At 53.7% G+C, this 17,799-nt stretch overlaps 1 protein-coding gene across 2 annotated transcripts in view; it reads right to left on the minus strand.

Moving 5' to 3' along the window:
- Positions 1–849: 849 nt before the first annotated feature.
- The window catches only part of PPP2R3B (protein phosphatase 2 regulatory subunit B''beta), an 877,473-nt gene continuing 860,523 nt past the window's right edge, over positions 850–17,799 (minus strand). The window contains exon 13 of one of the 2 annotated variants that reach the window (XM_069636634.1): positions 850–1,146. In XM_069636634.1, coding sequence (XP_069492735.1) covers positions 1,005–1,146 — 142 coding nt within the window. In that variant the 3' untranslated portion in view covers positions 850–1,004. The remainder of the gene's footprint in view (positions 1,147–17,799) is intronic. The other variant, XM_069636635.1, reaches the window with a different exon arrangement.

Here is a 17,799-nt window from a genome sequence, read left to right on the forward strand (position 1 = left end):
CAAGCATTGCTAAAGTGATACAGGTTATTGGTGAAGTCATGCAAAGGTCTATATATACACAATCTATGCTGGAGTTTGGCTACCCGAAAAGGTATTAGGAGTTAAAGTAGGATGCCTGGAGATAGTCATAGGTCAGGACTCAGTGAGGAAAAGAGCATCCAAGCATAATTCAAGATTTTGTGCATAAAAAGGTAAGATTAATGGAATGTGTTAACTAATCTCAAATTTAACATGAAACTACAGAAATGATTTGAATGACTGCAAGAAAATGACAGTTGAAATCACAGATCATGTGTGAAAAATCTACAAAAGATACAAAAAAAGTTGTTTGCTACATATATTCAATTAAATATCCATCCATACAGTTTGGCAAACTTTACAGCATTATTTAGGCCTATATTAACAAATTGACCTCTATTGTAAACCGCATTACGTAGGAAGCCGAGCCATAAAAATCAAACTCCTAAAACTGCAACTAACACTTCAATATCAGGCCATCATTTGAGCCCAAATGCAAAGTCACTCACTTTACATTCACCTTACCAAGGACATTTACCAAACTCTCTCCACTCTAGAGAAGGGGTGGAATTCATAAGCGATACTGTTAATTAATGGTCCACCAAATTATGCGAAATCACTTTGCAGTCAATACCATACATAAATATAAATGGTTTCCACATAAAAAACATTACCTCTTAAACGAAACAGAAAACAGACATTTTATAAAAGAACATGTTGCCATTGTTTTTTCCATTATACTTTTCTGCAGTACAGTTAAATAAATAGTTCAATAAATCCAATTCTTAGCCTGTATTCTAAATAAATAAAACAATTACAATTCATTCTCACCATTCAGAACGAACATTTAAACTTAATTTTAATTGCATATAGTAACCAAATGATTAATACATTGTGCTTTTCAGAACTCTCTTCATGGAAAACAAAGGCATGTTGGTGGCAGAAGCAGACCGGCTGCATATGGTCCTTTCAATTCTGCATTACATTCACTCAAAGTCATCTTCATATTCATACTCTTCCAAGTCTAATCGAGCTGGTTGAGGCTTTTCAAAGAAAGATCTTTTATCCTCTGTAAAATGTTCCTCATTAGCCATTTGATGGTCTAGAGCACTCAGTTCAGCATCACAACTGGAAAATAAAAGAGAAGAGGTACAATACAACAAGCCAGAATGATGCTAAACTATCTTGTAAACATTAGTGTGACAGAAAGGATAGCTCAGGGACAACGTGCTCGCCTTGGAAGATGACACGGAGCACCACAGGTTCGATCCTTGGATCTGCGCTTAGAAACCTCTGGGTATTAAGCCCATTATAAGTAACCTATCATATAGTATCAGAATTACACAAACAACTTGCTAACAGGGACAAACACATCCATGGGATAATACACCGAACAACATTTGTACAAAAAATAATGTTGTAATTTATTTTTCCTAATGGATTCATACATGTACCCACGCTAAGATTAAAAAGCTCTACAGAGGCCTTAGGAGGAAACACTGGAGCTGCTTTTAATTCAATTTAAATCCCAAATATGATTAGAAATACACTTGGAAAACAGTTTCAGCAGCTATAACAATTCCTGTATGATGCCCTGTGCTTCTAAAAACTTTTCATTATTCCAATTCCTGCTGCAAGCGTAGGCTGGATGATCTCTGGGTGGGAATGGAAGGGGAGGGAGGAAAATATCAGGGGAGAGGGATGAGGATGGAAAATATGGAGGGTGTTAAGTTGGAAAGGGTGCGAAGATGGAAAGGGAATGGGAAAGAAACAAAGGGAGAGAGATGCAAAAATAGAGGGGGGACAGGCGCACGGTTGGGGGGAGAGCCCGGCGCAAAGATGGGAGGGTTAGCGCCAGTGCAGAGATGGGGGGGGGGAGGAGGAGACAGGGTTAGGCACAAGAGGGAGAGGAGACAAAACAGGAGCAGGAATAAAGAAAAAAAAACAGGGTGAGACAAGGGCGGTATGCGCACAGATGTGGGGAAAACACATATACACGGACCAAGGAGGAGAAACGCACAAAGGCTGGGACGGGGGTGGGGGGTCAGCACAGTGAGGGACAGGGAGGGGTCCGGCACATAAGTTGGGGCGCGCAGCACACAAGGGGGTAGAACAGCACACAAGGAGGGGGGACTAGCACACAAAGGGGGAACCGGTGCACAAAACACAGACCAAGGAGCTGTGGGGGACAAGCAGTGGTGAGGGACACACAAGGGGAAGGTGGTGCGCAGCAGGAGAGGACACACACAAGGGGGACACACAAGCAGGGGTAAGGAGGGAGAGTGAAGACTAAGGGGATAATAAAGCTGCGGGAAAGGGGGCAGCAGCTGAGGCAAAGGGCAGCAAGAGGGAGAAGAACGAAGCTGGTGAGAAGGAAGCTGGGGGAGAACGAAGGAGACTGGGAGCAGGAAGGAGGCTAGGGAGAAGGTAGGACACTGGGGGAGGAGGAAGGAAGCTGGTGTGGGGTGGGGCAACGAAGCTGGTGGGGGGGAAGGACGTTTCTGGGTGAAGGAAGCCAGTGGGGAAGAGAAGAAAATAAGGCAGAGTACGTGGAGGAAACCAAGTGGGGGTGAGGAAGCTGGAGGGGAGAGGGGGGGAAAAGGTTGCCTGGGGAGAAGGTAGTCAGGGGGTGTGATGCTGGTAGTGTAGAAGGACACAGGGGGGAGCTGAGAGAAGCCAACGCAAGGGGGTGAGCCACTAAAAGCAAGGGGGAGGGAGAGGAAAGCCACCAAAAGCAAGGCGGAGGGAGAGGACAGCCACCAAAAGCAAGCAGGGTGACAGAGGGAGCCAACGCAACAGGGGCAGCGGGAGCCATAGCAAAGGAAAGAGGGGAAAACAGAGCAAGAGAGAGAGACAGTGAGGAAACAGGAGCAAGAGAGGGAGAGAGAGGAACCACAGGAGCAAGAGGGGGTAGAGGGAAACGGGAGCAAGAGGGGGAGAGGGAAACGGGAGCAAGGGGGAGAGGGAACCGGGAGCAAGAGGGGGAGAGGGAACCGGGAGCAAGAGGGGGAGAGGGAACCGGGAGCAAGAGGGGGAGAGGGAACCGGGAGCAAGAGGGGGAGAGGGAACCGGGAGCAAGAGGGGGAGAGGGAACCGGGAGCAAGAGGGGGAGAGGGAACCGGGAGCAAGAGGGGGAGAGGGAACCGGGAGCAAGAGGGGGAGAGGGAACCGGGAGCAAGAGGGGGAGAGGGAACCGGGAGCAAGAGGGGGAGAGGGAACCGGGAGCAAGGGGGAGAGGGAACCGGGAGCAAGGGGGAGAGGGAAACAAGAGCAAGGGGGAGAGGGAAACAAGAGCAAGGGGGAGAGGGAAACGAGAGCAAGGGGGAGAGGGAAACAAGAGCAAGGGGGAGAGGGAAACGAGAGCATGGGGGGAGAGGGAAACGAGAGCATGGGGGGAGAGGGAAACGAGAGCATGGGGGGAGAGGGAAACGAGAGCATGGGGGGAGAGGGAAACGAGAGCATGGGGGGAGAGGGAAACGAGAGCATGGGGGGAGAGGGAAACGAGAGCATGGGGGGAGAGGGAAACGAGAGCATGGGGGGAGAGGGAAACGAGAGCATGGGGGGAGAGGGAAACGAGAGCATGGGGGGAGAGGGAAACGAGAGCATGGGGGAGAGGGAAACGAGAGCATGGGGGAGAGGGAAACGAGAGCACGGGGGAGAGAGGGAAACGAGAGCACGGGGGAGAGAGGGAAACGAGAGCACGGGGGAGAGAGGGAAACAGGAGCACAGGGGAGAGAGGGAAACAGGAGCACGGGGGAGAGAGGGAAACAGGAGCACGGGGGAGAGAGGGAAACAGGAGCAAGGGGGAGAGAGGGAAACAGGAGCACGGGGAGAGAGGGAAACAGGAGCACGGGGAGAGAGGGAAACAGGAGCACGGGGAGAGAGGGAAACAGGAGCACGGGGGAGAGGGGGAAACAGGAGCACGGGGGAGAGGGGGAAACAGGAGCACGGGGGAGAGGGGGAAACAGGAGCACGGGGGAGAGAGGGAAACAGGAGCACAGGGGAGAGAGGGAAACAGGAGCACGGGGGAGAGAGGGAAACAGGAGCACGGGGAGAGAGGGAAACAGGAGCACGGGGGAGAGAGGGAAACAGGAGCAAGGGGGAGAGAGGGAAACAGGAGCACGGGGAGAGAGGGAAACAGGAGCACGGGGAGAGAGGGAAACAGGAGCACGGGGAGAGAGGGAAACAGGAGCACGGGGAGAGAGGGAAACAGGAGCACGGGGGAGAGGGGGAAACAGGAGCACGGGGGAGAGGGGGAAACAGGAGCACGGGGGAGAGGGGGGAAACAGGAGCACGGGGGAGAGAGGGAAACAGGAGCACGGGGGAGAGAGGGAAACAGGAGCACGGGGGAGAGAGGGAAACAGGAGCACGGGGGAGAGAGGGGAAACAGGAGCATGTGGGAGAGAGGGGAAACAGGAGCATGTGGGAGAGAGGGGAAACAAGAGCATGTGGGAGAGAGGGGAAACAGGAGCATGGGGGAGAGAGGGGCCTTCGCGTTAGGGGGGGCCTTCTGGGGAGACAAGGGTATTTCTCTGAGAAAGCCATGAATGGCGCCCAGGTATTCAGAAAGTAGTTCAGATTTCTAGTCCGTATTGCGGTTACTTTTTCGGCCACAACTATTTCCCAACATTTTGACCACCATACGGGGATTGAGAGGCCATCTGGGTCTGGCCATTGCGACTTTCGCTGCGAGTAGGAGATTGGTGCAGAGCCGTGGTATCTGCCCCGTTAATGGGTATTCCCCCCCTCTTGTGTCGCCCAGGAGCACAATTCCGGGATCCCATGGGATTGCCAGCCCAGTGATTGCCCCCCCAAACTTCTCTTTGCACTGCTCAAATGTGATGGGGGAGCCTCCCTCCAACATATCAGATATTTTCCCCGAGTCCTCCCTCCTTCCATGCTGCGAATCCTGCTGGGGGATTGCCTGGGGTGAAGTCTGGATTGTTCCATATGGGAGTGAGCGGCCCTCTGGAGGTTTTGCTACCCCATTTTCGTGCTGCTGCCTTCCAACTGCTAGCGGTTGTGAGTGTTGCCAAAAGTTGGCCCTGATTTGTGTGTGCTTTAATCGGGGGCAAGTGAGGGAGCTCTGCTGGGGGCACCGGGCTCCAGGCTTCTTCCAGCTGGGTCCACATAGGTTGGTCCATGGATTGGAACCATGTGTAGGCATGGGAGAGTTGGGTGGCATGTGCATATCTAGTTACGTCCAGGACCCCCATACCTCCTGACACCCTGCTTCGGATCATTACCCTTTTTGCTATTCTGGGCTCCCCACCCCCAAATGAATTTTTGGATGTTCCTCTGTAGTGTAGTCAGGTCGCATGCTGGGATATTTACTGGGAGCGCTACGCACTGGTATAATAGTCTGGGAACCAGATTCATTTTTACCGCGGCAATGCGCCCGAACCAGGAGATTTCCTGAGAGTCCCACTGGTTCAGGTCTCGTTGGAATTCTTCTAGGAGTTGGGGAATGTTACACGAGTATAGGCAAGAGATGTCCTTGGGGATCGGCACCCCGAGGTAGTCAATTGTAGAATCTGCCCATGGGATCGGAAGAGTGAGGCTAAAAGCTGCTTTTTGCCTTCTGGTGAGGTTGATTGGTAGCGCTGAAGACTTATCCAAGTTCACCTTGAACCCGGAGACCTGGCCGAATTTCTCAATTTCCTCCCATAAGGGCCCCAGGGATGTAGTCAGCGCCGTCGCTCTGACGAGCACATCGTCTGCATATAGGGACATTTTGTACTCGTGTGATTTTTGGGCTATTCTGGATCCTGTTTGCGAAAGGCTCCATGGATAAGGCAAAGATAAGCGGTGATAGGGGGCAGCCTTGCCTGGTGCCTCTAGTTATATTAATGGGCTCATACCTAGCGCCATTGACGCAGAGCTGGGTGGTGGGGTTGTGATAGTTCACCATTACCGTTTTGAGAATCTCGGGACAAACCCAAAGTGGGCTAGGACCTTGCCAATATACCCCCAGTCGACCAGATCAAACGCTTTGTGTGCGTCTAGCAATATTACTGCCATGCCCTCCCCAGTCCTGGTTGCACTCTCTATCAGATCTATGGTGCGTCTGATGTTATCTTGTGTACCCCTGCCCGGAATGAACCCCGTTTGGTCTCGGGCAATTATGCCTGGGAGGTGCGGCTTCAGTCTAGCTGCCGGTATTTTTGAGAACATTTTCCCGTCGTTATTCATAAGGGTTATAGGTCTGTAAGAAGAGGCCAGTTTCGGGTCCCTTCCTGGCTTTTTGACTAGCACCATTACTGATTCCGCCATTGTTTTGGTAACAGAGCCCGTAGACAGAAAGGAGTTAAACAAAGCGGTTAGTTGTGGTGCCAGGATATGGGCGTAAGTTTTATAAAATTTTGCAGTTAGCCCGTCAGGACCCGGCGCAGTGCTTTTTAAGGACTTAATGGCGTCCATGACTTGGTCTGATGAGATTGGGTTTTCTAGGGCCGCCAGGGAAGTCACAAGGGGCGGGTTATGGGGGGGGCAAATAACTGGGCAGGTCCTCCCGGCATGCGGGCGGGCCGGACATAACTGCTCTATGGTGATTCACCAGCTCCTCCATTTTATCCTTCTCAGTAGGAACAAGTTACTTACCTGTAACTGTTGTTCTCCAGCATGGGTCTGGCATGGATTCACATGCTCATGAATATTCCCCGTCGTCAGGCTGGGAATCCTCGGTAAAGAAAAAACCAGTATCAGTTTCGTTTCTGATCTGTCTTTCGTAGTAATAACCAATCACTGGTCTCTGCGTCATACTGACCACAGCCAATGACTGCCCTCTACCTAAGCACCGCCTCTGGCAGCCATCTTCAGATTTGGAAGCACGTGAAGTGGCAGTATGACCAAGTGAAGAGCCGCAGAGGGGTAGGCGGGAGGGTTCGCATGTGAATCCATGCCAGACCCATGCTGGAGAACAACAGTTACAGGTAAGTAACTTGTTCCTTCTCCAGCATGGGGTCTGGCATGGATTCACATGCTCATGAATAAAGAATACATAGCAGTACACACATGCACAACCACGGGAGGTGGCAAAGGCTCAACATTAAGCATTACATCAAACTCAACATTAAGCATCTTACCTCCTCACCAGGCTCACCTCAGGCGAACAGGTTGCGCAGCACTGCTTGGCCGACCCTGGACTCCTCCCTGGAATCCCGATCGACGCAGTAGAATTTCGTGAAGGTGTGCGTCGACCTCCACGTAGCAGCCCTGCATATGTCCAGCAGGGGCACACCAGAAAGGAACGCCGTGGTAGCTGCGATCGCTCTGGTGGAATGGGCTCTCGGACGGCCAGGCAGCGGTCGGTTTGCCCACCGATGACAGTACATGATACAGCCGGAGAGCCATCTGGAAATGGAAGCCTTCGAGAGAGCCTTCCCCTGATTGACAGGTCCAAAGTTCACAAAGAGTTGTGACGTCTTCCGAAAACACTTCGTGCGGTCCACGTAGAACTTCAGCGCTCTAGCCACATCCAGCGAGTGCAAAGTCCTCTCAGCCGGCGACGAAGGCGACGGGAAGAACACAGGCAACACCAAGAGTTCGTTGAGATGGAAGTCCGACGGTACCTTGGGCATGAAGGTGGGGTGCGTCCTGAGCACTACCCTCGTGTCGTGAAAAGTCAAGTACGGGGCCTTGCAGGAAAGGGCCTGGATCTCTCCCACCCGTCGTGCGGAGGTGATGGCCACAAGAAACGCTGTTTTCCACGACAGAAACTTCAACAGGGCCGAGTGCAGAGGCTCGAACGGAGGACCCATGAGCTTGGTCAGCACCACGTTGAGCTCCCACGCCGGGGCCGGCGCCTTCACCGGCGGGAACGGTCTGAACATTCCCTTCATGAACTCTTTCACCAGATGATGAGACCACAGGGACGTCCGGCCCGTGGTTCTGGTGTATCGGGGGATCGCAGCAAGGTGAATCTTGATGGACGCGTGTGCCAGTCCAGCTTTGGCCAGCGTCAGCAGGTACGGCAGTACCTGGGGAGCCGTAATCCGTAGAGGGTTAATCTTCTGTGCGTGGCACCAGACAGAGAACCTCTTCCATTTGTGTCCGTAGCATTTAAGAGTCGAGGACGCCCTGGCCTTTGCAAGAACCTCTCTGCAGTCGGCCGGTATGTCGTATCCTCCAAACTCTAGCGCTGCAGGAGCCAGGCCTGCAAGTTCAGCGATTTCGGGTCGTGGTGGAGGATGGCGCCTCCTTCCCTGGAGAGCAGATCCGCGTCCACCGGCAGCTTGATTGGCGGGGACGCTGACAAGTCCAGAAGGTCCGGGAACCATATCTGCCTCGGCCACGCAGGTGCGACGAGGATCATCCTGCACCGTGACCTCTTGAGCTGGTTGACGAGCCGGATTAGCAGTGGCAAAGGAGGGAACGCGTAGAGGAACAGGCCCTCCCAGGGGAACGAGAAAGCATCGCCCATGCTCCTCGCCTGGGGAAACCTGCTGGCGAACCTCCGGCACTTGGAGTTCGTCGCCGTCGCGAACAGGTCGATCTGGGGTGTGCCCCACCGTCGGAAGAGGCGATCCACTAGATCCTGCCGTAGTTCCCACTCGTGGCACGAGCGTAGCTCCCTGCTGAGTGAGTCGGCGATGGTGTTTTTTATCCCTGCCAGATGAAACAGCACCAGAAACATCCTTTGGGCGACTGCCCAATGCCACAGGTCCTGCACCTCCTTGGACAGTGCTGGGGACCTGGTTCCGCCCTGTTTCCCGATGTAAAACATGGTGGTGGTGTTGTCGGTGAAGATCCTCACCACCTTGCCCTTGAGGGACGGAAGGAAGGACCTGAGGGCCCAGAACACTGCACGGAGCTCCAGGACGTTGATATGGAGGGACTTCTCCGTCGGGAGCCAGAGGCCTCTCGCGTGCAGCTTTTTGGTGTGCGCTCCCCACCCTTCCAGGGAGGCATCCGTGGTCACTGTCTCCTGGTGGTCTGGGGTCTGGAAGTCCATGCCCGCCGTCAGATGCGTGCGGGTGCCCCACCACCGGACCGCTCGGCGGAAACTCTCGTCGAGTGTGATCCTCTCCTCGAAGCCGCCCGTTGTTTGGATCCAGCGCGCGTCCAGGAACTCCTGCAACGGGCGCATCCGGAGCCTGCACATGGGAATGAGGTAGATGCAAGAGGACATCATTCCGAGGAGGGACTTGATGGACCTCACCTTGGCCGCGTCGGAAACCAACATCCGCTGTACCTTGCCCAGGATGGACCTGGTCCTTTCCTCCGACGGGGAGGCCAGAAGGGACACTGTGTCGAGCTTCGCTCCCAGAAACAGTGTGTTTTGCGCGGGTACCAGGTGGGACTTGGCGTAGTTCACAGAGAATCCCAGGTCCGTGAGAAGTTGGACAGTCCTTGCCGTGTGCTCCACGGCGAGCACCCTCGTCTTGGCTCGGATGAGCCAGTCGTCCAGGTAGGGGTAGACGTGGATCCCCTCGCGGCGCAGCTGCGCCGCCACCAGTGCAAGGCACTTGGTAAATACCCTGGGTGCCGACCGTAGTCCGAAGGGGAGGGCTTTGAACTGGTAGTGACGCCCTTGGACCACAAACCTGAGGAATTTTCGGTGCCTCTTTAGGATGGGAATATGGAAGTAGGCATCCTCCAAATCCAACGACGACAGGAAGTCTCCTTCCTCCAGCTGACCCAGGACGTGCTGGAGGGTGACCATCCGGAACTTCTGCGCCTTGATGAACTTGTTCAGACGTCGCAGGTCTAGGATGGGGCGCCATCCTCCCGTCTTCTTCTTCACGAGGAAGTATCTCGAGTAAACTCCGGAGCCCCGAAGCCTCTTTGGGACGAGTTCGATGGCGCCCTTCCTGAACAACGCCTTTACCTCCAGGAGAAGCTGAGGGACGTGAAGCTCTCTCTTGGCCACGGGGGGGACGCGCGGGCACCTTCTTTGAAACTCGAGCGCGTGGCCCCGGGCCAAGGCGTCCAGCACCCAACGGTCGGTGGAGATGGACTCCCACACGCTGACGAAGCTCGCCAGCCGGCCTCCCACCGGGGTGCTTCGGTGGGGGCCCGACCCCACGGCCGGTTCAATCCTGTTTCGACGAGGCTTTGCCGCCTTGACCTCCTTGGCGACGACGGCGGGATCCTCCAGACTTGCCTCGTCCTCGTCCTCTGTGGGCCTCTTGAGGCGACGAGCGGGCCGCTTGACGGTAGGTAGAGAAACCGCCGCCGGAACCTTTGGAGGCGCCCTTGCCTCCGCTGCTCCGAAAGGGCGTCCGTCGTTGCTGTAGAACCCCAAGGGCCCGGGCCGTCTCAGTGTCCGCTTTAATGGCCTGAAGGGAATCGTCCACTGTTTTCCCAAACAGGTTGTTCCCATCGAACGGCATGTCCAGGACTCTGGTCTGTACGTCTTGACGGAAGTCCGTAGCCTTGAGCCATCCACGCCGCCTAAGGCACACGCCGTTGCCCAACTGGCGAAACCCAGTGTCGGCGATGTCCGTCGCAATAGTAATGGCGTGGTCCGACGCCACCTCACCTTTCTGTAGGATCTCCAGGGCATCCGCCCTCTTGTCGTCCGGTAGGAAGTCCAGCAGGGGAGCCAGTTTGTACCATAGCTCCCTGTCGTAGCGGGCCACGATAGCCAAGGCGTTGGCCGCTTTAATCGTCGTCGCTGCAGACGAGATGACCCTGCGTCCCATAGCGTCCAATTTCCTTCCCTCGCCGTCCGGTGGGAAGTCGATGTGGAGGCCGCACCCCCCCCCGCTTTCTTCCTGGCCGCCGCGGAGACGACGGAGTCCGGGGTAGGCTGCGCCCGGAGGCACAGGGGGGCCGCGTCCGGGACCCGGTACTTCTTTTCGTACCGGTCTCTTCTAGCTGGCGTCGTGGAAGGGTTCTTGAGGAGGACATCCCAAATGTCGTCCAGTAGAGGCACCGCGAGGACCGTCTTCCTCTTGGCCTCGCGCCGTTGATAAAGGAATCCTTCCTTTTTCTTCTCCTCAGGGCAGAGTTGGAAAAGCTCGGATGCCCTGGCGATCATGGAGTGGAACGATCCAATCTCGTCGGGCGGAGAGGCCCTGGTGGGAGGTGACGACGGGAGATCCTCGTCGTATACCTCGTCGTCCGTACCCGTCGCTGCCGTGTCAGTCCCCGTATCATCCCCTCGGGTGGACGGGGAGGAGGGCTGGACGCGTCGCGACGGCTGAAAAGGAGGTGGAGGGTGAATCCTTCTTTTCTTGGAGGGGGAACACCCAAAGGTCCCGGTTCAGGATCCCCCGACGGGAGAGGCTCCTCCGTCGGCAACGGTAGTCTCGTCCTTATCTCTGAGCATAAGGACTGTATAGCCAACAAAATGGCCGCCGAGTTGTCTTGCGGCGCTGGCAGAGGGGAATCCGACGGGCGATCAGGGGCCCCGTCGGCACCCTCAACGCTGTCGTCGTCACCTGCGTCGGGCTCCATCCCGACGGGCCGGTCTTCATCCACGCCAAGGCCGTGGCTTAAGACCTCGATCAGCTCTTCCTCTGAAGCCGAATCTACGACGACGCCCTGCCCCCCCTTTTTCTTCCCCGCCAGGGATTTCACGGGGGTCCTATTGATGGGCACAAAAGAGGACTCCCTCCGAGGTGGCAGGGAGACTCTGAGCCCCGAGGTCGCCACCACTGCTGTAGCCTCCACAGGCTGAGCCAGGGCCGCCGCGACAGTATCGATAGAGGGCTTGGCCGGATGGATTAAGGCCTTCACCACCTTAGGTGCGCTCACCGCCTTATCCTTGAGGGGGGGGACACTGCCTCGCTCCCCCTCCGATGGGGCCTTCGAGCTCGACCGGGGCCTCTCCAGGAGCTTCGCCGGGTGCTCGCCCTTCCTCTTACCCGACCCAGAGCGTTGGCTCGTGGCTGAAGGTGCCGGGGAGGGTGCGTCCTCATGTAAGCAGTAGAGACAAAAGGAGTGTTCGTCCTCCTTAAAAACGTTCTGCAGCTGGCATCCAGGGCAGACCCTGAACAGCTTTCCGGGCGTCGAGCTTCCCTTCTCCTGGGCCATGTCCGGGCCTGAGAAGCTTCTGGAGTCCTCCAAAATGTAGCTCGACGAAATCTTCACCCTTGAGGGGCGCAGACGAATCCGACACAGGTCCCCGTTGATCGGATGGAGAGTCGGTGGAGCTTGAGGCTCTTTTGACCGGAAAAAACGAAGTTTTGAGAAAAAAACGTGAAAAAATAGCACTAACGCTCGAGAGCAATAGCACGAGGATCCCAACACATGAACGTGCGGTAAAAATCTGAAGATGGCTGCCAGAAGCGGTGCTTAGGTAGAGGGCAGTCATTGGCTGTGGTCAGTATGACGCAGAGACCAGTGATTGGTTATTACTACGAAAGACAGATCAGAAACCAAACTGATACTGGTTTTTTCTTTACCGAGGATTCCCAGCCTGACGACGGGGAATAATCATGAGCATGTGAATCCATGCCAGACCCCATGCTGGAGAATAAAGAGTTCTGCCGATAGTTCCAATGAGACTTAGAATGTTGTTCCTACTGTGGACTCTCTTTAGTTTGTACGCAAGGATTTTATTTGCCTTATTACTTTTACTATAGTAAAATTGTTTGGTGTAGGCTAGAGATTTGGCCGTGAGGTCCGCCCAGTGCATTTCGAGTGCCGTTTTAGCTCTCTGCCATGCTCTCTCGGTTTTCTGCGACCTCCAGGATTGAAGCTCCTTTTCCAGCGCTACAACCTCGCCCTCTAACCTGGCTGCGGCTATTCTAGAGACCCTATATTGCGCTACCCCTGCGCTAATGTGCCCCTAATCACTGCCTTCATGGCGTCCCAGACCATATTTAACACGGTGTCGGGAGTTGTATTCTCAGTGAATTAGTTGGTGAGGGTTTCACCGGTCTCCCTTTTTATGCTCTCGTCCAGAAGGATGGAGTCATGCAGCTTCCAAAATCTATTGGGGACCGGAGGGGAACCTTTAATACTAAGGTTTGCGGTAACTGGTGCATGGTCTGAGATGTCCGAGTGTGAATGGTTATTTTGGCTAGGCTAGATCATGCTCGAGACCAGGAGGAGGTCTATTCGTGAGAAGCCCCTGTGTGCGTGAGAGTAGTGTGTGCATTCTCTGGAAGCACTGTTATGCAGTCTCCACGCGTCAACAGTTTCCGTTTCCCTGAGAAGACTGGCCATGGAGAGGGCGTGTGTGTAATCCACTGTGGACAGGGGGGGGGGGGGGCAGTTTTATCTACCCGGGGGTCCGGAACTAGGTTGAAGTCCCCACCCATTATCAGGATCCCTTCAGCGAAGGCAAGGATTGTGGGAATCAGGGCGGCGATAAATTTGTCCTCGGCAGAGTTGGGGCAATAAACCGTGACTAAGGTGACAGGGCGCTCCACGAGGTATCCTTTTACCAGTAGGAATTTCCCACCTCGGTCTCTTGACTGTGACACTTGTCAGGGGGACCCTATCGCTTAGTAGAATTGCCACCCCCCGCTTTTTCTCCCCGGAGGTGGCGAAGAATCCCTTTTTGTACCTGTTAAATTTAATGCGCTTTTCATCAGCCAGCAGCAGGTGGGTTTCCTGGAGTAGGGCCACGTCACCCTCCAGTAAACCCAATTTATGCTCAATGGATCTGCGCTTCCCTGGGTAGTTAAGGCCTTGGACATTCCACGTGAGGATCATCTTAAGTTCACTTTCGTCAACTGTCCCCATTGGGGTCAATAATGGGATTTTGTGCCGGGCCGCGCTCTTCCTTAAGTCGTGCTCCTCGACCCCGGCAGCTTAGGAGATAATTTACCTAGCGGCACGCGCACCAATCCATCCTCATTCCGTTCATATCATTTATGTGGAAAAACAGAGGGATAAGCCACTAACGTTGTGCTCGGTGGATATAGACCGTCAGGAGCTTCTAAGGAGCCATGCCACTTGTGGCAGCTCCAAGCCACGGCCCTTTAAACTCGTTATTTTTAAATATTTTTTCGGGGGAAAACACCTGAACGCTCCTAGGTTGGTTGGAGCTTCCTGGCTACACTTCACCTGTCATGCACATTCATGGGAACTGTTCACGCCCCACCAATGAAATAATGGCCACCTGCCACTGCTCTAGACAGTGATGGTTTGTGCTGCGCTTGTGTCAAAGAGGCAAGGTGTACCTATTGCTTGGGGAGATCCCCGTCACGTTCTACGAAAGAACTGCTAGGTGGAGGAGCTTCTTTTGGGTGGTCTGGACAATGGGCGGTCTCTCCATGTTATGAGTGTGCATGTTTCCTGTCCTTGAAAGGAAGTATTCAAACATGGCCTAAACAATTTCGTTTTGTTAGGTAAGCCTTTCTTGATACTTCCATTCCCTGTTGTCAACCTGCTACTGACTAGTTCCCACCAGATACTGCTGCCCTCAGCATATGAAAATTAATATCAGATAGCTATTGCACCTGCTCTTGATGAGTAGTAAAAATGTTTTCAAAGTCAACTCAAATAGGTTTCTGTTCTGATAATGCGATGTATTGCAGAGTATGTTACTCATAGTGCCCCATCAATCAACTTTTCAACTGAGTCTGCTGGTTTGGCCTTAACTGTGGTGAAATAATTGTGGCCAATAAGGTCAGCCAGTTGATCATTCAGTATGGCATTCGCTGGATATTTTGTGTCAAAATCCAGCAGAAGGTATCATTCAAACAGATACCTGGAAATTCCCTTTTTCTGTGTCATTCACTGCTTAAGAAAGACATTTTCCATATGCCTATGAAAGGGAAGGCAAATCTGTACAAATTGTTAAAACACTTTCTTTTGAGGAGGGGGGGGGGGGCAAACTCCAAGTTAAAGAGGATGTACTCAGAGGGCGCTAGAGGGCCGACCAAGATGGCTGCTCCCCTGTAAGCTCTCGGTTACCTCCCGCATGAATCCTGTTTAATCGCGGCAATCCTGTGGCGAAATCACTAAATACGCAAGAAATACACTATTCTAGCACAGCACCTCATCCCTGCCAAAAATCCAGAGAAAATCGGTCTCACCTTCCGCGAGATACCCACAGCGTGGTACGGGCCGCACAACCGCGAACTGCGTGGGCCCCTGGAACACTGGCCTGCTGGCAGCAATCCTCCACAGACCGATATGAGAGGCGGCTGACCCATCCATGAGACCCGCCGGGACCAGCAGCAGCGGGGAGGTGACACCGGAGAGAAGCACTGCAAGAGTCGCTCGAACGGTGGTGCCGCTTCACCGGCCCTGCGGAGCAGCTACAAGGCTCACATCCAGCAGAAAGACTGTGTCGGAGCAGACACCAGCAGGTGAGAAGCGGGAAGTGCGCAAAGGCACACAGAGGCACGCAAAACAAACAGGACGGCAAGCCTACGCAGCGTTGGCAAGAAAAGGTCGCTCCACGGCACCCCCACCATTTCAGCCAAGCAACGGCCCATAAAGTTCTTTCCACGCAGCTGGGTCCCAGCCCCTCCTTGTGCGGCACGGAGCGACAAAATCAGAACTTGAGCCGAAGCTGGATAGAAACTAAGCCCCGGCACGACTGCACTGCAATCCATCTGTGCACGCTTCGCCAGCGACCTAACATAAAACCCAAAAACCGGACGCCCCGACACTGCCATCCACAGCACGGGACAGCCAATCGAGCGGCACCCACAGATCCGCCAAGACGGGGAAGCCCGACAAGTCCAAGAGAAGACTCCATTTCGACGCGGGCCCAGCACCCAAAACGGCCAGACCGGACCACTGCCCCGAATCCCCAACTAACCCACCGGAGGAAGAGCAACTGCAACAACCAGACATTAGGGAAATCCTAATGGAACTAAAAGCTGGGATAGGTGGAAACGAGTTCCATATAAAACACCATTGTACCAATTCAAAGTAGCAACCTGGAACATTAGAGGGGGCAATATCCCGGCCAAGACGCGAAAGATCCTGCAATTACTCAGGCGACACAAGATAGAGGTGGCAATTATCCAAGAGACACACCTTCTATCTCAAAACGAACACCTGTGGGCCCACAGTTGGGGATGCCACCGCTACTTCTCTTCATATTCATCCTACGCCAGGGGAGTCGCAATCCTCCTTCATACTTCGCTAGGGTTTCGCTTGATCAAAATGGAAAGAGACAACGATGGAAGGGCACTTCTGGTTCGGGGCATTGTGGAGGGAGAGGAGGTGGTTTTCGTCAACTCCTACGCCCCCAACACAGACGGTGCAAACAACTTGGACTGGGTGCTGTCCCGCCTAGCGCAAGTGCGCAACCCAACCATAATCTGGGGAGGCGATCTGAATACACATCTTAACCCACAGAAAGACAAATCACAGCCAACAACCGCGCACCCGTCCAAGGCCGGTCTACAAGTGCAAGAGATCTGCAAAGCATTCGACCTATCTGATATATGGAGGATCCAGAATTGGGAAATTAGAGACTACACATACCACTCAAGCATACATAAACGAACTCCTGCATCGATTATCTGCTAGTCTCCGCACACAGCAACTGGCAATGGGGCAGCTGACAAATACTCCCCAAAACCTTCTCGGATCACGCCACGGTAATACTCGACTGCTGCTTACCGACTACCAGACCACGGCCACCCAATGGCGCTTTGAACCCAGATCTCTTGCGGATCAAATATTTGCCACTGAACTACGCGAGGAAATCAGCACCTTCCTTGAAATCACCCATGGCTCTGTCAACTCCGCTGGGGTGCTGTGGGAATCACTCAAATGCTATGTAAGGGGCGTCTGTCTAGCCAAAGAAAACGGAATCCTAAAACTCATCAGACGAGATCTAGGGACCAGCGAACTCACCTGAAAGACCTGGAAAAACAGCAAGCCGCTAACAACTCCGACCACATCCAGGCAATGTTGAAAGAAGAACTTCTGCTAGGTTTCTGAAGTTGAGAACGAGAGTTAACATTTCTGGCCCACAATCATAGAATTAGACAATATGGCGAAGGCCAGAAACCTGGGGCCCTTCTTGCACGTCTCATAGCTGCAGATAGGAGACCAACAAGGGTGGACAGTATCCGAGCACCGCAGGGAAATATGCTGCACAAAGAAGAAGACATAGTCAAAGTGTTCAGGGCATTCTACCAAGAACTATACAGTGCCGGGCGCCCAGCAGATACCGAGACGATCCGGAGCTACCTCAACGACACAGAACTGTACTGGGTGGAGAGGGAACTCCGCGAGCCACTGAACGATCCCATTACTCTAGAGGAGATCCAAGAAGCCATAAAATGTCTACCGCCATCCAAAGCCCCGGGGCCTGATGGGTTAACTGGCGAGTTCTATAACCACTTCGCCCCTCTCATAGCCCCCCTTCTCCTAAATGTCTTCGAAGAAGCGATCGAATCTGGCATTCTCCAACAAACGCTAAGGGAAGCCAACGTAATCCTTCTACACAAAAAAGACAAACCACCTGAAGAATGTAAATCCTATAGCCCAATATCACTAATTAACCTCGATAATAAAATCCTGGGAAAGATTCTCGCAAATAGACAACTCTCGTTAATGCCCGCACTGGTACTCGCTGACCAGGTGGGATTCGTACCGGGCTGAAACACTACATTTGGGATACGTAGAATGTTCAGGGTTCTGGCAGCACTCGACCCCGAAGAACAACAGGCGGTGGCGGTGCTGCTGGATGCCGAAAAGGCGTTCAACTGCGTCGAGTGGCTCTTCTTGTTTGCCGTGCTGCAGCAGCTCGGACTTGGGAAACAGTTTATTAAGCTGGTCTCGCTTCTCTACAATCAGCCCCTATCAGCAATCACTCTCGGGTCGACTCGCTCGGCATATATTAATCTCCAACACGGCACCAGGCAGGGTTGCCCACTATCCGCCATGATATTCGCCCTTGTGATGGAA

The sequence above is a fragment of the Ambystoma mexicanum genome, chromosome 7p, assembly GCF_040938575.1.
Source record: "Ambystoma mexicanum isolate Mex_15411 chromosome 7p, UKY_AmexF1_1, whole genome shotgun sequence".
Taxonomy (NCBI): domain Eukaryota; kingdom Metazoa; phylum Chordata; class Amphibia; order Caudata; family Ambystomatidae; genus Ambystoma; species Ambystoma mexicanum.